Source organism: Platichthys flesus, chromosome 6 (genome assembly GCF_949316205.1).
Source record: "Platichthys flesus chromosome 6, fPlaFle2.1, whole genome shotgun sequence".
In the NCBI taxonomy this organism is placed as follows: Eukaryota; Metazoa; Chordata; class Actinopteri; order Pleuronectiformes; family Pleuronectidae; genus Platichthys; species Platichthys flesus.
Genome location: NC_084950.1, coordinates 19,831,780 through 19,850,413, shown reverse-complemented (window position 1 = coordinate 19,850,413; position 18,634 = coordinate 19,831,780). Strand labels below are relative to the sequence as shown.

The 18,634-nt window shown below is 41.2% G+C and overlaps 1 protein-coding gene across 1 annotated transcript in view; it reads left to right on the top strand.

Moving 5' to 3' along the window:
* Positions 1-204: 204 nt before the first annotated feature.
* Positions 205-18,634, top strand: part of pik3c2a (phosphatidylinositol-4-phosphate 3-kinase, catalytic subunit type 2 alpha) — a 42,404-nt gene continuing 23,974 nt past the window's right edge. Inside the window, exons 1-4 of the mRNA XM_062389485.1 lie at positions 205-276; positions 6,099-7,340; positions 16,257-16,348; positions 17,381-17,541. Of these exons, the coding sequence (XP_062245469.1) occupies positions 6,180-7,340; positions 16,257-16,348; positions 17,381-17,541 (1,414 nt within the window). The 5' untranslated portion in view covers positions 205-276; positions 6,099-6,179. The remainder of the gene's footprint in view (positions 277-6,098; positions 7,341-16,256; positions 16,349-17,380; positions 17,542-18,634) is intronic.

The window sequence follows — 18,634 nt, the reverse complement described above, 5'->3', positions numbered from 1 at the left end:
AGTGAAAGATGTGGGTACTTCATCCTGCACTCAGCATGAACGTCCCTGCAAGAGTTTCACTTTCATTCTCTGGTCCGTACACTTGCTGCTGCTGCCCGCACGATGGCGCTGCTCCCCCATGTAACCCGCTGTGGAGCGCCCCACTGTGGCAGAAGCGCGATCTAACCCAACCTCCGTCCGACCACCTCGACAGGAACTGACGTCGTCTCGGTGCAAGTGGATGGAAAAAAAATGCAGCTGCAGGAAAAATGGCTCCAGACGCCGCACCGCTGAAAGGTAAGAAGTCAAACCTCCGGTGCAGTGGACATGAGTGTGGAAAAGTTCCCCCCCGCGGTCGAGTGGAAGCGGCCGCTCCGTCGTGCTCAGCCCGGTCCCGACGCACCGACCCCGCACCTCTTCCTTGTTGTGAGCGGTCATCAGGAGCGGAGCACAGTCCCTGGTTACTTTTAAATTATTAAATCACTGTCTCTCTCAGAGTCCGGAGCACTAGTCGGAGTTATTCCGGAGTTATACCCCAGTCCGCCTTTGTGTTCCCGTGTGCGACGGGCTCCTCCACTTTGTGTGCAGTTTTGCGAGCTTTAGCCGCTAAACTTAGCATCCAACAAAGTTAAAGTTGCTACCGAGCGCTACCAAGAGTGTCCAGAGGTGACATTTGATGCGGTTCTCCGGGTTGTTTGGCCTCATAACTTTGATGTGACGTGTTGAAATGGTGTTAACTCTCAGGAACAAGCAGCTAGCTCTTAGTTGAAGAGTCGTGATGACAGCAATAGATCGCTGAACGACACTCGACGCATCAGTTGGTGTCAGGTGAGCATCAGCCGACAGGTTTGTTATTTACCAGGTTGGCTCCTAGAAAGATGTGAAGCCAGATGTTGTGTGTTTTAAAGCGAAAACATCAGCTCGGTGTCATCGCGCTGTCCCGTTTACTTTCAGTTTGTGTTATAAAGACAAACTATCACATATCCTTGTGTTGAATACTTGATACGAGCACAACACCCCAGTGCTATCGGCCCCTGTGAGCACGTGAACACACTGGTTTTCCATAACATCGCACGTAGACGTGAGCTTTTTATCTAATTTAAAATGCAAGAATGAACTTTATATAGTCTGAAAAAGTGATCTGACTGCACATTTGGTGATCTGGCAGCAAATCACCAAATGTGCAGGTTTGTGTTCAATTCCAGGTCTTGCAGTTTATGGAATTGCGAAACTCTTGTTGTTTTTTCCAGTGGTGGATCTAGAATTTTCCTAAATCAGGGGCCATCAAGGGGCCACGATTTGCACAGAGGGGCCAATTATATGTCCAAAATTCATGCACAATTCCTGATTTAGTGAGGTGCACATGCAAGTCATTCCTTGTTTGCTGTTAGCTCTATGACTTTGAGCAAAGCCACACTTACTTAAATATTGAAAATGATTTATTGTTCATGCACATTGTGAACTTCAAAAAAACGTTGTTGTTAACTAGACTGTTCAAAAAAACTATGGACAGGGGTACTTGTGGAGCCAATCAGATTTTTGCTGGGGCCAGTGCTCCCCTGGACCCACCCCTAGTTCTGCCCATAGGTATTATTGTTGTTTTGGTTGCATTTTATCAAAGCAGGTACATGATTCAGTCAGAGTTTTCGAACAACTGTTTCAAAGCTACATGATCGAACATGGAATACTGAAACAAAGAGCTTTTTTCCCTTATTTATAGGCAAAGTGCTGCACAAGTGCAGCCGAGAATGGCCGCAGGTTTTATTGTCTCGTTTCCGTAAAGCTGCAGAGCATACTTAACAAAACTGTTAACCTGATCTTGTTACTTATTTTAGTTACTTATCTTTGTTTTAAAGATGTTGGCCTGCACTTTGATCAGCTGTGTATTGCCAATCTCTGAACTGAGCTGTTTGAAGCCAAACTCAGTCAGGAGATAGAGAGAGTTTTTGTGAACTATTAAAGTGCAGACAACATTGATCTTAATTCTTAATTTTATTCTAAACTTTCAAAAGTTACCGGGGTTTGTATAAGTCCTAAAATGTCTATGGTTTTCAGTATTTCATGGATACAAATCTTAATACCTTAATAGCCTTAAGCCTTTGCTCAGTACTGTATATTGCTCTGTAACTTTACCTTGGATAAAAAACAGGAACAAATTGATTAAAACAAACATGTATGCAATAACAGAGTGTAGTAAAAGATGTGGTTACAACATGAAAGTTGTCTAAAAGACGAACTTAGGGATTTTTTAAAACCTTGAGTTGCTTTAATGGTGAATTAAAGCCATCAAATATGTGCTTAGAAATAGGGATGCACGATATATATAGGTCCGATATGTTATAGGCTCCATAATGGGAAATTTATATTATTTATTTATCGGAATCAGAAATTATAGCCGATAAAACGTCCGATAAACACAGTGCGCCAGGTCGCGCTCATGATGACTTTTTGATGACTCATGATGCAATTTGCAACAAATGTGTAAAAAGTTATTTTATCAGGATTAGACAACCTGTATCAATATTGCTGTCCATGGAGTCATTGTCGGTTAACTGAATTCATATAAATACTGAATACATTAGAACTAACTTGGGCAAAGTAGTAGGTCAGTAGCTGCTCGTTGTGTACAGCTTTGTTTTCATTTATCTAGCATATGCTCTGATGCTTTTACAACCATAGAAGTTTGCAACTCATTTAACATATATTGAAGATGAAGGAGTAACAATATGTCTATTTTAAATGTTCTCACGGATGTTAGTGTATTCAACTAAGAGTCCTTGGAGAACGCTATGAAATCCCGTCATTAGGAAAACATTTTGGCAAATGTCAACTTATTATAGTAAATATAACTGTTAATGGTTTATATGCATTGGAAAGTAAAAGTTTGTGAGTCTGTCTTTGCTTTATTGAAACACAAAAACACTGAATACATTAATTCAGCCTAGAGAGAATAAATACAACTGTTACTAAAAACGTTGTTCCTTTCTGGCATTTTCATCTACTTTGGTACAGTTGTAGACAGTTATTCACCATCTTATGTAGAATTTAAGGCAATAATAATAATTTACATTGGTTTATCACAGTTTACTGACACACATTATCTGTCATACTGATACTGATACTGTGAATACATTCTTTGAGTTCTTACCTATCCATAGGCACCAAGATCATGCATATGGATCAGATATAATACAATGTCATAAACCATTATATATCTCATTGATTAAATCACCAACAGCTTGAGTTGCTCTAGACAGTGCGGCAACAAAAGCAGATGCTTAGTGGCAGTTTCTGTTGACTGTGGAAGTGTCTCTACGGGCTACAGCTGCCACAAACACTGTTTTTGTTCTGTTCACAATGGAATATTAATTAATCCATATCCGCTTACTATATGTTGCAATTTAACCCTCAAGTGTGCATAAACTATAGGCAATGAACTTATTTTTAAGAAACATGAAGTTATTACCGGTATCAGCCATGCGAAGCATGTAATTATCGGTATCGGCCAAAAAAATCTATATATCGTGCACCCTACTCAGAAATCCTGATGGTGGTTGATGGTCAAACCATCAAGCAAATGATGTGCGGAAACTCCAGACTCTCATTTGATATTATCACCTCTACATGCCTAAATCTTTAAACTCAGGCAAGCATTTTCACGGGAGGCTTATTTAGAGTAGGTTAGAGTCGCTGTCATCTTCTTAGTAGAGTATGGATGTCATGCTCAAGTGTCCTGCGTCCTGCAGGACACTTGAGCATGCCGGACTTTGCCAGGGCGTAGTGGATCAGATTTTGCAGTGTTTGTCTTGGCTCCAGTTCCCTTTCCTTCATGTGGGGGTTTCATCTGTTGTATGTCTCCTGCTGTCATATATAGACCTCAACAATATGGCTATCTTGGATCAGGGTCGTTATAGAAATAGTTTTGGTTATCTATCAAAGCTTGGTTCCCGTTGAACGTATGGTTAATAGAACAGGTTGACCCGATGTACTTAACTCAGCCTTACCTGAAGTGGGAGCATATTAGATCAACTGCAATGATCCACAGTGTAGAACAGTTAAGAAAAACTTGAATGATGTTCATGAAGTTTAATTTCACTGCCTTGTTTCTCAGATTGACAGTGAGTTTATGCCCAAAGTCAGGAAGCATCAGCCATTTCAGTGTGTGCTCAATGTGTTTACTTGAACCACGCAGTTAAGGGGCTATGATCTTTTGATTCTGATGGCTTTACAGTGACATTGTTGCATACATTCTTACAATGCTCAAAATAAATAATATATTGTGGAACTACTTTGGTGAGAGCATGTGACATTTCTGCAGAGATTGAAGCCATCACTGACATGATTTCCCAAGAGCCAAGCTTTCTTCTCTCCTTCTTTTTATGCTTTTAGTTACCCCAAGCTGTTTTCCTGGTAGAGTTTTGGAACTGAGCTCTCCTTGTCAAAGGCCCAATGAATGCAGCCACATTGTCGCTGCCTGCTGGTGTTAGCACAGCTGATAAGACAATCTTGGGCCGCGATGCTAACATAATGCTAACAGAGGGAGTGAAAGCCAGAAGAAGAGAGAGAGAGACCCATTGGGCTGCTTAGCATGCCAAATTCCTCAGCTGCACAATGGTGCGAGGATAGCCTGAGCCCCAGCAGAGCCAGCCTTCACCACAATGGGAGGGGAAGCTCAGGAGAGGCCGGTGACGCCTGGAGAGAGAAGGAACTCGCTCAACTCTGGGGCTGTGATCATTCGATGAATGGTTGCTTTGAGAAGGCGCCGTGTCATTTTAGGACCACAAAACAATCTTCGCACCAATGTTTCTCATGTTTTAGAAATGGGATACTTTAGGCTCCTTCCTGATGATCAAAAACAAGCTAAGATTGATGACTTCACTGTAGGATTTATAAAGGGTATATCTTACATATATCTTATCTTTCTTTAAACATTTTTAGGTTAACAAGACAATAAGTGAGGTGACTCATATGTCTCCTCATGGTTAAATAACACCTTGAGCAATTGTTTGATTTGGTTTGTTTGGGTACGTGGTTAGCCTGCTGCACTGTGCACCTTGCAATGTCAAGGGGAAAGACTCAGTAGGGCACTAACGGAGGAGAGCTTGGTGCGAGTGAGCAAATCAATTTAAACGCCATGAACGTGCTGGTTATATACCCCATTCTAGCTGTATGACCTAGACGATGCCCTTGACTCTAAAACAAGCACAGGCAATTATTGGCCATGCCTGTGTGACAAATGGCTGCCAGTCAATAAGCAATCGAAACATGGGCCCAGGGAAGCCTGAGATAAAGAACTGCCAATTAACAAATGAAGCTGAGGCTTGGATGGCTGTGGCTCAGGATTAAGAGCATGTCATAACTTTCCCATATGCTCCAGTGGACTGGAGCACTCAAACCCATTCATTCATTTGTAATATGAAGTTACATATGTGGGGAAGGCACATATAGCACTATTTATGCATGCAATCAATTAATTATTTGTCCGTGTGGTTTCCAGATTCATGTTAACTGGGTTATGGAGTTTTCATACAGTTAGGCCATGTGAAATTTCCCTTTGTTTTATAATAACCAGTGGTTTTCATAACAGCATGTAATATGGTTAAATTCATACTGACAGCAATATTATACATTGACATCAGACACACGTCTTGTACTATAAACAATAAATGATACAGATTATATTCACATCAAGTTAAACTCTTAGCGCAAACTCGTAGCTGTTAAAGTGATATGGTGATCAGTTTAGTTTAGTTACATAAGAAACATAGTGTTTTGGATCCTATTTAAGAGATATATTTGCTAACAAAGTTTTTTTCCAGCTCTATATTTATCTAAACATTGCACCATTCCCAAGCAAAAGCATCATGAGCAATTGTTATAATATTTATTTAAAAATTGGTTCATTGATCCTAATCGAGGAATACGTTGGAAACAATCGTGATATTGATTTGAAGTCATTTCACCCTCTACGTTTGATCGAATGAGTGGTTGTCCAAAAAAACATCCTTCAGTTGCTGTTAGATGACATAAACATAAAAAATGATGTACAACTTTCTTTGAACATGTTTGACCACCTCTTGTGTTTGTGTAACTAAACCAAATTTGTCCCCCTTTTTTAGGTGTTTAAAGCTCTGCCCCACAGCCTTTGGGCCACGCTGACTTAAAAGCTATCATACTCATGGCACCTTCCAGTTGACAGAATGGCCCAGATATCAAGTGGTAATGGGTTCAAGCTGGATGTCCCCCAACCAAAGGGGGTTGTGGGTAAAGAGGAAGCCCTCCGAATGGAAGAAGAAGCTTTGGCAAAATTGCTAAAGGAGAAGAGGCCCACTCTTTCAACTTCAGCACCCTCATCTATGTATGCAACGTCCACGTCTTCCTCAAAACCAAAAACATCTAAATATACCACTACTGCTCCTCATCCTTCACCCTGTGTTAGAAAACCAGAAAAGGACCTCATTGTTTTCCCAGAGACCAAGAAGCAGGCAGAGCAGGTCAAGTTCCGGGATATTGATGTGGACAAGCTAACCAATGAGGAACTTGAAAAGCTCTTACTGGATGAAAACTTTGGGGCTAACAGCAAAGTCTCCACACCCTCATCCCTGCTGGGGTTTAATCTCAGTGCCTCTTACCCTGGAGGCCATTCCTGTACCTCCTCACCTTTCCAGGGCAGTCAGTGGACACCTGTCCTGTCCACTCCATCAAGCTCAAGTGTGTCTACTCCCACCCATCAGCCCACCCCATTGTTTCCCTCTGCTCCATTCCCCAAACCAGGCACTTTTCAAAATGGTTTCACTCCAACCATATCAGCCTTCATGGCTCTGCCAGCACAGCAGCCATCCTTTATGGCCTTCACTCCCATCCAGCCCGCTGCTGCCATGGTCTTCCCACAACCAGCTGTGGACCCAGAGATGGCCAAACTGTTTGACAAGATTGCCAGCACCTCAGAATACTTGAAGAATGGCAGATCGGCCAGCACTGACCTAGATTCCTCTCAAGTGGGCACAGCTTCGCTGGCACCCAACCCACCAGCCCAGCAGCCAGCAGGGATGGAATCCTCTAGCGGCAATCGCTTTGACTGGTTAGATCTGGACCCCCTGACAAAGCATAAAGCTGAGAATGAGGAAGGGACCCAGGTGTCAGGAGATACTGCACAGACAGTACCAGTACCTGCAGGGGATCCTTGGGATGCAGTGCTCGAGACTGAAGGAAACAGTAGTAACAGCAGCTCCCCGCTGGGGGTGAAAGCACCACTGTCAGTTCGCCCACAGCACAGGAGGGCATCAACAGGAGCTGCTGTCACTAGGAGTCACTCGCTCAACATCCCAGGGACCTCCTCCCAGCACAAACCAAACAATCAGGTAGGATAAGATAAAACTTTACTGATCCACACCTCAGGGAAACTCAGTTGTTACAGCAGCAGACAAGTCAGAATGAAGAACACAAGTACATTTTCTTTCCTTTTGAGATTTCAGTTTTTTTCTGGAGAAATCTGGCCTTTTCGTGATCTTTGTGTGATTTAGCTGAGAGAGTTATTAACAGGAAATGCTCTGGAGACCTCAGACATTTTTGGCAGTTTTCAGACATTTCAATGCTCTTTTGACTGCTCTATTTCACTGGTTCTCAGTGGGTAGGGCTCAGTTAGAATCATCACATGTTGCATAATTAAGTACCCGTGTCGTGATCAGGATTGGAACAATTTGATTAATTATCTCATAACGATTAAGGCATTGTTTGCCAATAGTGTCAGACCACTGTTAAGTAAATCTGATCAACCAACAGCCACACAGCTCTGATGAAGCAGAAAAGCTGAGCTTTTGAGTGAGAACTTCAATGGAAATTTGCAGTGTTAGTCATTCCATTTCCACAACCGCATCTTACAATCCAGACCAGTATGGTTTTACCCTGCCACCTGCTTTGTAGCTGACACCCTGAAAAGTCGATTAACAAGTTTGCAATCCGTCTCTGCATGGCCTATTGGCTCACTTATGTGTGGCAGAATAAATGATCAAAAACAACCACAGCTCATGTCACATGAGTGAGCGGGCCTAAAGTTTAGTCAGGGGAGACGATGGACCAGCACAGGCAAAGCATCCTCTCTACATCTGCTCCCTGTAATGAAGCTTTTCCCTGTAGCTAGCTGTCCACGGATTCACCCCACAATCTTTTCTTAGCCACATTTTGTGATAAATGTTGCCAAGCAAGACACGAGTGATCTAGTTTCTTGTGATGAATATTTATAGAATACATTTGGGACAATGCTATGGGCAAGTGACATGGGGCATTGTTTCTTCTAAAAAATCTAAATCATTTTCCCCCTACAACCAAACAACCATCTGTCATTAGGCTAGCAGCTATGGCTTGAGGCGCAGAGACATTGCTTTGAAATGAATGCCTTTCTGTGTTTAATTAGAATTCCTTTCCAGATATTCTGTCAGAAGTGAATCGCTCCTTTAGTATGTTTAGGCAAGCAGGGTCTGGTTGTCAATTTGTATCACCCACATCTGAAATTAATAGAAAATGTTTAGACACTCCTGTATCAGAAACTTGCATATCTCAGCACACATGCTGGTAGATTACAAGATACTTAATTCCTATCACAATACTTACAAATAGTGTACATGCTATTCTTCTGGACATTGTGTCTGTTTTCTGCTGATCTCAAGATGCCTACTTCCTGAATATAGTGTTTCTCTGTGTCAGAAACAAACAAGTGTTCTCTCTGGTATGTGTCTCACACCAGGGTGAAAATTAACCTTACAGCCCCAAGGCCCATCTTTGCTGAATTCCTGATGGATGCATAAAAACCAGGAAATCTGACAGAATTGGAACATGGTGTTTGAAAAAGATGATGGTACAGTGGACCATGACATCACTGTACTGTTCTAGTTGGTCTTTAAAGTGCACATGTGGGATTGGAATAGACAAAGGCAGCTTCTTCAGCTGCACTCCAAGCTGTATCATCCACAGTCTCTGTTTCTTTTGAAGGATAAAACTGTGTTTGTTTACACTTGCCTATATGTTATTTTTTGGTTTAAGCCTGCGTTTGCAGGTTAGAATACCATGCCTTGTTACCTGAACCCTTTTAGCTCAGCGTTCTTCTCATCTGCCCCTCTACACTCATAGATACACTCTACTCATCTTAATATTGTATCTAGTTGTTTTTTATGCGAGGTTGGTGTGTGTATTTGCTTGCACTGCTTGTTCCGTCAGCACCCATGTTGTCATAAACAGGAACCAGCAACACCAGAATGACCAAAAACAAAGTGCGATCAGAAGTTGCTGCGCCAGCACTCATTTACTCTTGGGAGAAAGAGATGCTGTATTTCTTTTCTAAGTTTTTGATTCCTGTTGCAAGCCATACTTTATAGTAGGGTGATTAGGTACTGTGATGTGGGCAAATCAAACCGTACTTCCAATACCTGCTTCCCCAATAGTCTGTGGGTGGAAGGTTTGTAATTTGAAGCAACAGCTATGCAATTCAAAACGGAACAACAAAATAAAACAAGCAGAAAGTCGGTCGATATCTGTAAGATGTAGGAACATGAATACAGAAACCACTCAGCTGAGGCGGTCAATGTAAAGTGTGCGAGGATTGGCCCTGCTTTCCAAAAAAATTGCCTTCACCTCACTTTCCTTGAATGACCAATGTTTTTATGCTGAAGTTGCTGAGTGGTTTGCATTTAGGTTGCACAACTTAAAACTTGCTGGAGCTATATAAATCTTGTTAGTGTATCTATCTCCTTTAAAGTGATGTCAACATTACTTTATGCATCTGTGGGCATGGTAGTTTACTTAAAAATGAAAACCTTTTCGAATAAGATACAAATGTCAAAGAGGAAAAGCAATCAATGACTCTATTGCAGTGAGGCTGCAACTTCCTATCAGTAAATCAGTTTTTATTGGAGTCAAATAGATACTTATAACTTTGTTATGCTAATAACACTGTTGCCGTATGTTGGCTTATCGGTTCCAGTACAGATCCAGACACAACTCACCTCTCAACCATTGCTCTGAATGCTTCAAGAAACGTTCAGCTACTCAGCAATACTCTGAAACAATAGTTTGAGTAGCACTGTGGTTGAAAACTGACTGAAGTGTTTTTCCAAGCCACATAATAAAACTCTTTTCTTCCAAAACATTACATCTCCTCATTAACAGACAGGAAAGAAAATGGTGCACAGTATTTTATCTGCCCTGTTGTCACACTTGCCATGTGCCTCAACTGTTTTTTACGCTTGGCCCTGTGCATCAGCCTGCAGTGGCCAGGCCTTGTTGTGGTTGGCAAGAGTGCACTGTAAAATGTGGTCAGATGGGCAGAGGGCTTTAGAAATGGAACAAATAAAACATAGTCAGAACAGGGCTATCAAATGTGTCACACCACCTCTTCTATATGCCTCATTCTCTTTCTCCTGTTTTAGTCTCCTCACTTTCTGTTTAACTTTTTGTCTTCCATTACTTACCATTTCATTCTCTGTCCTGAAAGTCTCTCAGTTCAAGTCCTCAGCTTTGTCACTTAACTGCATCTGTCCACCTTTCTTCTCCCCCCAATATTTTTCCACCTTAGACTCACTGACTGCCCGTGACTGGCTGCTAATCCCTTCATTCAGCCTCTAAGTTGGAGGTTAAAGATAATCAGCAGTCAAACAAATATCTCTATCTACAGTTCAGTCGTCACACCTCACTGCACCAATACCTGTTCAGACCTGGCTCTGAGAGTCCATGCGTCATTTACCTCACGTCGCCATGTCTGAGGCGAAAGGATTCATATTACTTATCGTCATAATTGTTTTAAAAAGGGTAGTTTCCTTGACACAGAGTTACTTGTTTTTTGGTTCATGTAGTGGATCAACAAATCCGGAGATCAAATGGTAAGAACTGAATCAAGCTACAAACTTTATTAGTCTGCAGAGAAATGAGGAGTGAAGGAGAGCATGAGGCAGATTTGATTGAAAATATATTATTCGGGACGAATTACTCCTTGTTTTGGTAACATTAATGATGCACAGTATGTAATAAGCTGATACGCCGGTCAATTACATTCAGTTTTTGGGAGTGGTGTTTACACACAGTGAAATGTTTTTGCTTGCCCTATCATTGCAGATTGGTCGAGCCTGTTCATGCCTGTTTGTTCTTGCACTGTTTCTTGAAGATGATCTGCAGGCTCAATTCTATCTGAGCTTGTCTTGTGATTCAACATCACTGCAAATGTGATCATACAGTATGCCCGGACGTACCGTACATTTTACCACTTAAATATCTCTTGCCTCGTCAGACTTTAAGTACTCTGAGAGCTCTTGTACATCTCTCACACCTACACACCATCCCACTCAAGACTCTGCCCCATTTTTTTTTTTTATATTCTCTATAATTGCACCCTAAGCACAAGTATGAGATGCTGGAGCAGACTTAACACCCAAAATACCAGGAAGATTGTAGGGCTAGAGGATGTTTGCACGGATGCAGAATGGATTCCAGTTAAATTTGTGACTCACTGGGCAAACAGCTCTGTGGTTCCTCACCTTTGACCTTGTTTACTGTCAGAAAACAGAGGAAGCTTTGTGGGAGATGAAGTGAGGAAGCAGGTAGAGAGAAGATACATTATAGAAACCTTGCCAATACTTTGGAAAGGAACTGTCAAAGAAAAACTAACTAAACAGAATGTATATTTGACTGTCTGTCCCTAGAACTGAATTTATTAAGCCCACAAATTCACTTGATGACAGAAGTGTGCGTGGGATAGTCACTACTCACTTCCTAATTGAAAGGAGAAGTTGATATGTGCTTTCAGAGCAGCTTGTTCCGCTGATGTAAACCCCAGAGCATCTGTTGACACTGAGTGTCATCGATGATGCTATTTTCAAAGTACTGAGGAAATCTTGTTCATCTACACAGTCAAAAATGTTTTAGCTTACAGTCAGAGGTTGCTGAGAAGTCACAACCCATTAAAATCAATCTTCATCTCCTCGGTAAGTGCTGGATCAGCATGACAGCCCCACTCAACATTTCCCACAAACAGTTATGAAAGCCTGGCGCAACTGTAGTAGTACATTTTACCTTAAAAATTTGCAGCTTCTGTTTAAATAAAAAAATCTTAATCTTCCTCTGATAGGAAGGAAGACTACAGATTATTCTCCTAAAGATTTTAAAAGTTTAAGTACATTCAACTCACCATTTGTTGCCCTACAGCTTCACGATTTAGAAAATATTTATGTTTTTAAATATATTTTATATAAGAGTGCACGTTTGCTATGGCTGGGTTTTTCCTGCATGGAGAATTACAAGGCGGCATCCTCCATCAAATTCCGGCCTGCCTCCCGATAAAAGTCTAGTAAAGTGGAAACCCCTTATAGTGATCACGTTTGTCCTGAGCCACCATCACTATAAGTGATGATTACTTTTAAAAAAAATTGTAGCTTCTGTATTATAGACCTGGGACTTGAGAGAAAGGTTACAGTGCCTCTCTCGTTCTCTTCTCTCTGCCATGCAGACAGCAGGACACACACACAGACAGTGTGATCGGCTACATGTGTAAATTCAGACTGGGTAAAAACAACAGAATTTGTAAATGTAGTCAATTTACCGTGAGCCAGAGGAGACAGCTAGATTTGGCTGGGTTCATGCATTTATTCACGCGAATGATAGACACAGATAGGAGCAGTACATCACTAATAGAGATGGTAAAACTTTTTTTTACAGTCCCATCACGTATGAAAAAACCTAAATTGAACACTATAAAGGGACTTAGTGGCTCCCTACCCCGGGCTTGGTGGCCCTGTGGCCAGGCTAGGAACACTCTTGACCGGGCAGTGGAGCTCTCCGGGTCTCTGTGCCCCAGCTCTGTTTGCTCTGCCTGACAGCTCAGTACAACGCTTGCCTAATTTTCGGCCAGGAAAAACCCTGTATGGTTAGCCCGGGATCATTTTCATTAGACTGCCCCCAGAGAGTAAATGAGGTGTCTGATGTCTCGATGTGTACTGTAACTCAATACTGATGTTGGGCCTGGAATTACGACCCGCCACCAGTGTTGGTTAAGTCTTTCAGTTCTGCTACTGTGCAAAGTCAGGCTTCCTTACATGTTTGGTACCCATGAAATGCACCACAAACTCAGAGTGGTTGTCTGTCAAATTCTAGCGAAAACAAAAATGTTTCCGCTAAAATGTGTGTGCTAAGCTTTTTTTGTTTTGTTTATCAGCCGCAATCATGAAAAGCCTCTGCATGATTGAGACGTGATTCCGATTTTGATAACATGAGCTTTTAAAGTTATTTGCTGTGAACAAAATGGATTAACAGTTAATCATCAAGTAGATTAATGAAGACGTAGATGTTGCTCCAAATTATATTGGTTAGGATATAAAACAATTTCTAGTCATTCATTATATATAAACTAATTGTATGCCCCAGAACCTCTGGACTAAGTGTGTATATGCAAAAAATAATTGCTCGGATTTCTAAAATTGATTCCCTTTAACCTTAAGCTGTTAACAAAAGCGGTGAAACAGTTACCTTTAATTAACCTGAAAGTAATCTTGGAATAAACACAAATATTTACAGTGTTAATCTGTAGATGCAGGAGTCACGTTTTGCATAATCAATTATGTCTCACTGTAAAGCACAATGTGGCCAACAAAGAGATGAGGACACCCATGACAGAACTGTCTCCTTTTAGGCCTGAGACAACTCGAGGCAGGGTTGGAAATGGTGGAAAAAGTACTTCTGACAAGTTCCATGTCTGATCTGTCTGAAAGTGGACGGAAAATGCATTAAGGAAATTCATCATGACAAACTTTGACGATTAGAAAAACAAATTTGAAAAGATTTTGCATCACAAAGTCTACAACTAACTTTCTCTGGATTATAGTCATCTCTGTTGGGATCACTGACCACCAGCTACTGGTCACATTAACTCTCCGTGACCCTGAAGATCAGCCACTGTTAGGGTTGTAATCTTCCTTTCTTGTACAGTGTGTTCCTGGTATTACAGTCAGTATGGTCACACTCCAGTAAAAGCAGAGGAAGTGTGAAGCATTAGTCAACGTGTGAATCATTTAAAGCTCTTCCCATGACTTCAGATACCAGGAGCTCTCTGTCTAGGTCCAAACAAAATCAGTAGAGCGGAACAAAGACGGGTCTGTCCCACTGTACAGCCCGCTGTGTGTGTTTGTGTGTGTGTTGTAGTGTAGCGAACAGCTAACATGGCCTCATTGGATTATGTGCCCACGTTTGTTTTTGTTGAAGCAATCCTGTATTCAAACATAAACACTGCTAATGTTTTTAATTCCAGTCTCAATAATAAGATATTACAGAAACAGAGGCTTGTGACACATTTTTGTGTTTGGGGAGAATAGAGCAATACGCGTGAATACTCATTGAAACTTTAAATAGTAATTTTGAAAGTTAGGAAATCCTCAAGTTTGAGATAAAAAAAATGTGTAGGCAGGATCTGATTGTCCCTTCCCATGCTGGGAGATGCAGGTGTTTTCAGTGTCAGGCTTTGTCCTCTTTTCTCAACTCCATGCTGACTTCTGATTTCTGTCTGTTATGTCAGGTCAGCTAAGCTCTTTGGACCTTGAAGCCTCTTCTCTAGGGGCTTTGCAGCTATGGTCTCAATGATAACTATCTAATTAGCCTGCTGAGCGCTGGTATATTGGTCATTAGGTTTAGTACAACTTTTTTGGATTTTCATTATTTGGGTAATTTTTGTTAATCAGATATAGTCATAGGTGACAAGAAACAAGAGAAAGGGGTTTCACAGGTATACTGTGGTTATGTGGTATGGGTGATTACCTGGACTGAATTACCTCGACTTGGTTTATGTGGAGTAGGATGATTTTACTGGGGCTCAAAGCTCGATCCCTAATCATAGGATTGGTGTTTTTTTTACCATCAAGTGCAGTCCATTCACCACTAGACCAGTGTTTCTTGTGAAGCTGAAGCGATAAGTAAGCGATAAGATTTGTCGAGGATAGGACCTTTTGATATTGTTTCAAGTTTATAAATTAAATAATTGGAAGGTCTCTTTCCAGAACTAAATTCATCTAAATATTGTACTGGTCTCTTTATGCACTCTCATCACAATAGAAATATCATTTCATATCAATAAAAATCACAATAATTGTAAACTGAGTATGATACGAGATGAGTTTATTCAACAAATTGTAAAAAACAAAGCAAACATAGGGAGTCTGTCATCGTCATTGCACATGAAAAGTAATCTCTCTGCCCCTGGGTTCATCAGCAAACTCAAAAGTTGACATAAACCTCTCAGGGGAGGAATCGACCAATATTATGACATTCCAAACATATTTTTTTCACCCTCTCTCCTTTTTCCTCCCCTTGCTCTCCTGACCTGTCTACAAACCTTCGTCATTGGGAGTGATGTCAGAGTCCCTGTTATCCAAACCATGACTGAGCACTTTTGCAGACAGCCCAGAGCTGGGCAGCGGAAGGGGTGGTGCCCTTTCACATCTCATTTCCTGTGCCACAGGAAGCACATTCCTCAGTCGCTGGCAGTAAGACAGCCGTAAAAAGCCGGTTGTAACTGCAAGTTCCCGGCAGCAGACAAGTCTCCAGGAATCTCTTAGAGTAACTCCCAGGAGAGCTGTCTCGGGATTTGTGTGTGTGCGCATGCGTGTGTGTGTGTGCGGGCATGTCTGAGAGACAGAGAGACAAAGAGACACACTTACAACTCTTTGAAGTGAACTCTTCAAATGTTTAAGACGAAAAAAACTGATTTGATGAAAATAATGAACTTCGATTTATTATTATATTTTTCCAGTGAAAGTCGGCTCAGCTGCTGGAGGGTCTAGTTTTTCTTGTGTGTGCCTGTGTTTGTTTAATTTTAAAAGTAAACCTTAATTAAACATAAACTTGTGTTTTAATGCTGCAATTTAAGAGTAAAGGTCATAAAGACGCTGGAGACCTCAGTGGGTGTTTCAAACCTTTGTCCTTGCTGACATGTTTATTCTCCCCGTAGGATTTATCGCATTGAGGTTGTTTTTAATAAAACTGCCTCTTCAGCAATCCCTAAACCCAAATCAGCCTAAAGACCTTCAGCATGGCTGTTTACAGTCTCTTGTATTGTGAACCTGATGTCAGGAATTTATACAGTATGAGCTCGACACATTATCATGACCACACACTGCCAGTCACTGTCTTTGTGTCCTGCCATTCTCAATCTGGCCTGCTATTGTTTGAACTGTGTAATGTTATTAATAACTGTGTATTTTTTTTCACTTCCCTGATTCTGTTTGTGTTTACATGTTTTTTTAATGTAGGACAAGGGAACAGGTTTGGTGAAGAACGCCGCCCTGGAACAACAGGACGCTCAAAACCTTGAGGTTGTCGCCTTCTGTGAAGACGTTAAAATGTAAGATGCTTCCTGATAGATTGGATATAAAATAAGTCTAGTAATGTTTTCACAAGTCTGTTTCATCTAAACTGTACAAATTGTTTTTTTCTTTACCCTAGAATGCGCCCTTAAATACTTTCTATTTACACCAGGAGCGGGTCCTCTCTAGGGAGGCTGCCATGTTTTTTTTATAGTCGTCTAAACTGGAAAAACAAACCTCTTTTAGACTTGTTCTAACAACTGAAGGCTACCACTGGTTCTCTTTCATGTTTGGAAGGGGAGGGTGAGGTGAGGGGTATTCATCTGCGACAAGCATTTTCACCACTAGATGTCAAACAATTCTTCACACTAAACCTTTAAGCTTATAACAGTGTGTCAAATTTTAATATGAGAATAAGATGAAAGAGTTTTCTTGTAGTATATATTATTATTACTGTTGACCCCTGCAGAAAGAACATCCACATGTACTACATATGCAGTAAAGAGCTGTGTGTGTGTGCGCGTGCGTGCAACTTCTGAGTCTGTACAGAATTTCTCACTCCAGTAGTTAGTATGGGTGGAGCGATGATGAAGCTGCACTCTGGGAATCCACTTTCATTATGATGAAATAAGTCAACGCCTGCTGCTAATCCATGCATGTGTACTGGTCAACACACGCTTTTACACATATGGACTGCAGTTAAAAGGAATTTGACCTCTCACAAGGTTAAAATTAAATGATTTTTATCTCCAAACTGGTGAAGCCATCAACATCGAAGGCCGAATATTGGGTTATTGAGAATCTATGCTATTAGGATTTGGTAGAAATACTTTTTTGTTGATTTGTGGTTTTTCATGACCGTGTGGAGATGCTGCTAATTCCTGTTCTATTAGATTTAAAGTTAACATCACTACCCATAGTGAATCCAGACGTCTTATCTAAGCGTTCTGATCCATATGCGCAGCCTGGCCCTGACTGCACCTCATGTGTTTGCACTGAATAGCCAAATAGATCAAAATATGGTGGGAAAGGGTTGACTCTGTTTCTTTTTCTTTTTTTGGTTCCACCAGCCTGCGTTCGAAATTCCCTCATGGTGACATCTCCACCAACCCTGGCTTCGTCCTCAGCCCTGTCATCACCCAGAGAGACACGGGAGGTGACAATAGCTGTTCTGTCAAGGTTTCTATTGAAATCTCGGAATCTCAGCAGCCTGTAACCTTCACCTGTGATGGTAAGAACCCCTGGAGAATAAATGTCCGAATCCGAACCTTCCTTGAACCAGGTCTTAACAGGATTGTGGAACACCCCTTTTTTCTTCCCATTAAAAACATAAAACATTTAGTAATTTAAAAAAAATCCTCATATGGTGCACTATTGCTTTAAAGTCAGCTGAAAGAGAAACCTTGTACCCCCCTGCCTTGGAGAATGAACAGCTCAGATTGCAGATAAGAGAGGTCTGAGGGAAGAAACAACATTCACAGCTGCCAAACTCTTCACCCCCTTCCCGTCAATTTTTTTTCTTTTCCCTTTCATTTTTTCTGTCGTGGGAAGTACACTGCGTTCCTTTTCCGCACAAATAAAGGTTTGTCTCCTCGCCACGGCGTAGCAGAATTCAGCAAAAAGGGACTGGAGTTCAGCCCCCACCGTCTGACTTAGGTCTCAGATGTATAGTCAAGCACAGTGGAGGCTGTCAGCAGGGAAGAATTTCCTTGGGGGGCCGGGGGTCCGGAAATCTTGTTATGCAGGAGGTCTTGAAATACTCAAAATGTTCATAACTCAGTGAATTTTCAAAAGAGATTTGGGACGTTTGCTTTGTTATGAATTTCATTTGTGTAATTATGTTACAGAATTCTTTCTTACAGTATAAATGAGGGTTTTCCTGCAAAAACATCTGTCTATCTTGTTCCATGAGGACCATCACTGCCATCAGTGTATATATATATATATATATATATATATATATATATATATATATTATAAACTTGTGTGGGTGTATTCTGTCTAACAGACTCGCCTACTGACCCAGACACCACTCTAAATAGCTCAGTTCAACACTAACAATCTAAAGGAAGTATATTTACTACTTTCCTCATTGTACATCAGAACAGTACTTTCTTAGCTTCCTGTGTTGACTCTAAATTTATGTCCATGTTAATCCTGGTGCCTGGGGTCACTTCCTAGGCATACTTCCTTCTTTCCTTGTATGACATCCAGTTCATTGTTTCCGGGTTGACTTATGTTGTCAGAAGCGTGTTGACCCAAAAACTGTAGCTGGTGTTTAGATTCCTCTGGTTGGACAAACACTTGCTCCCAGGTACAATATG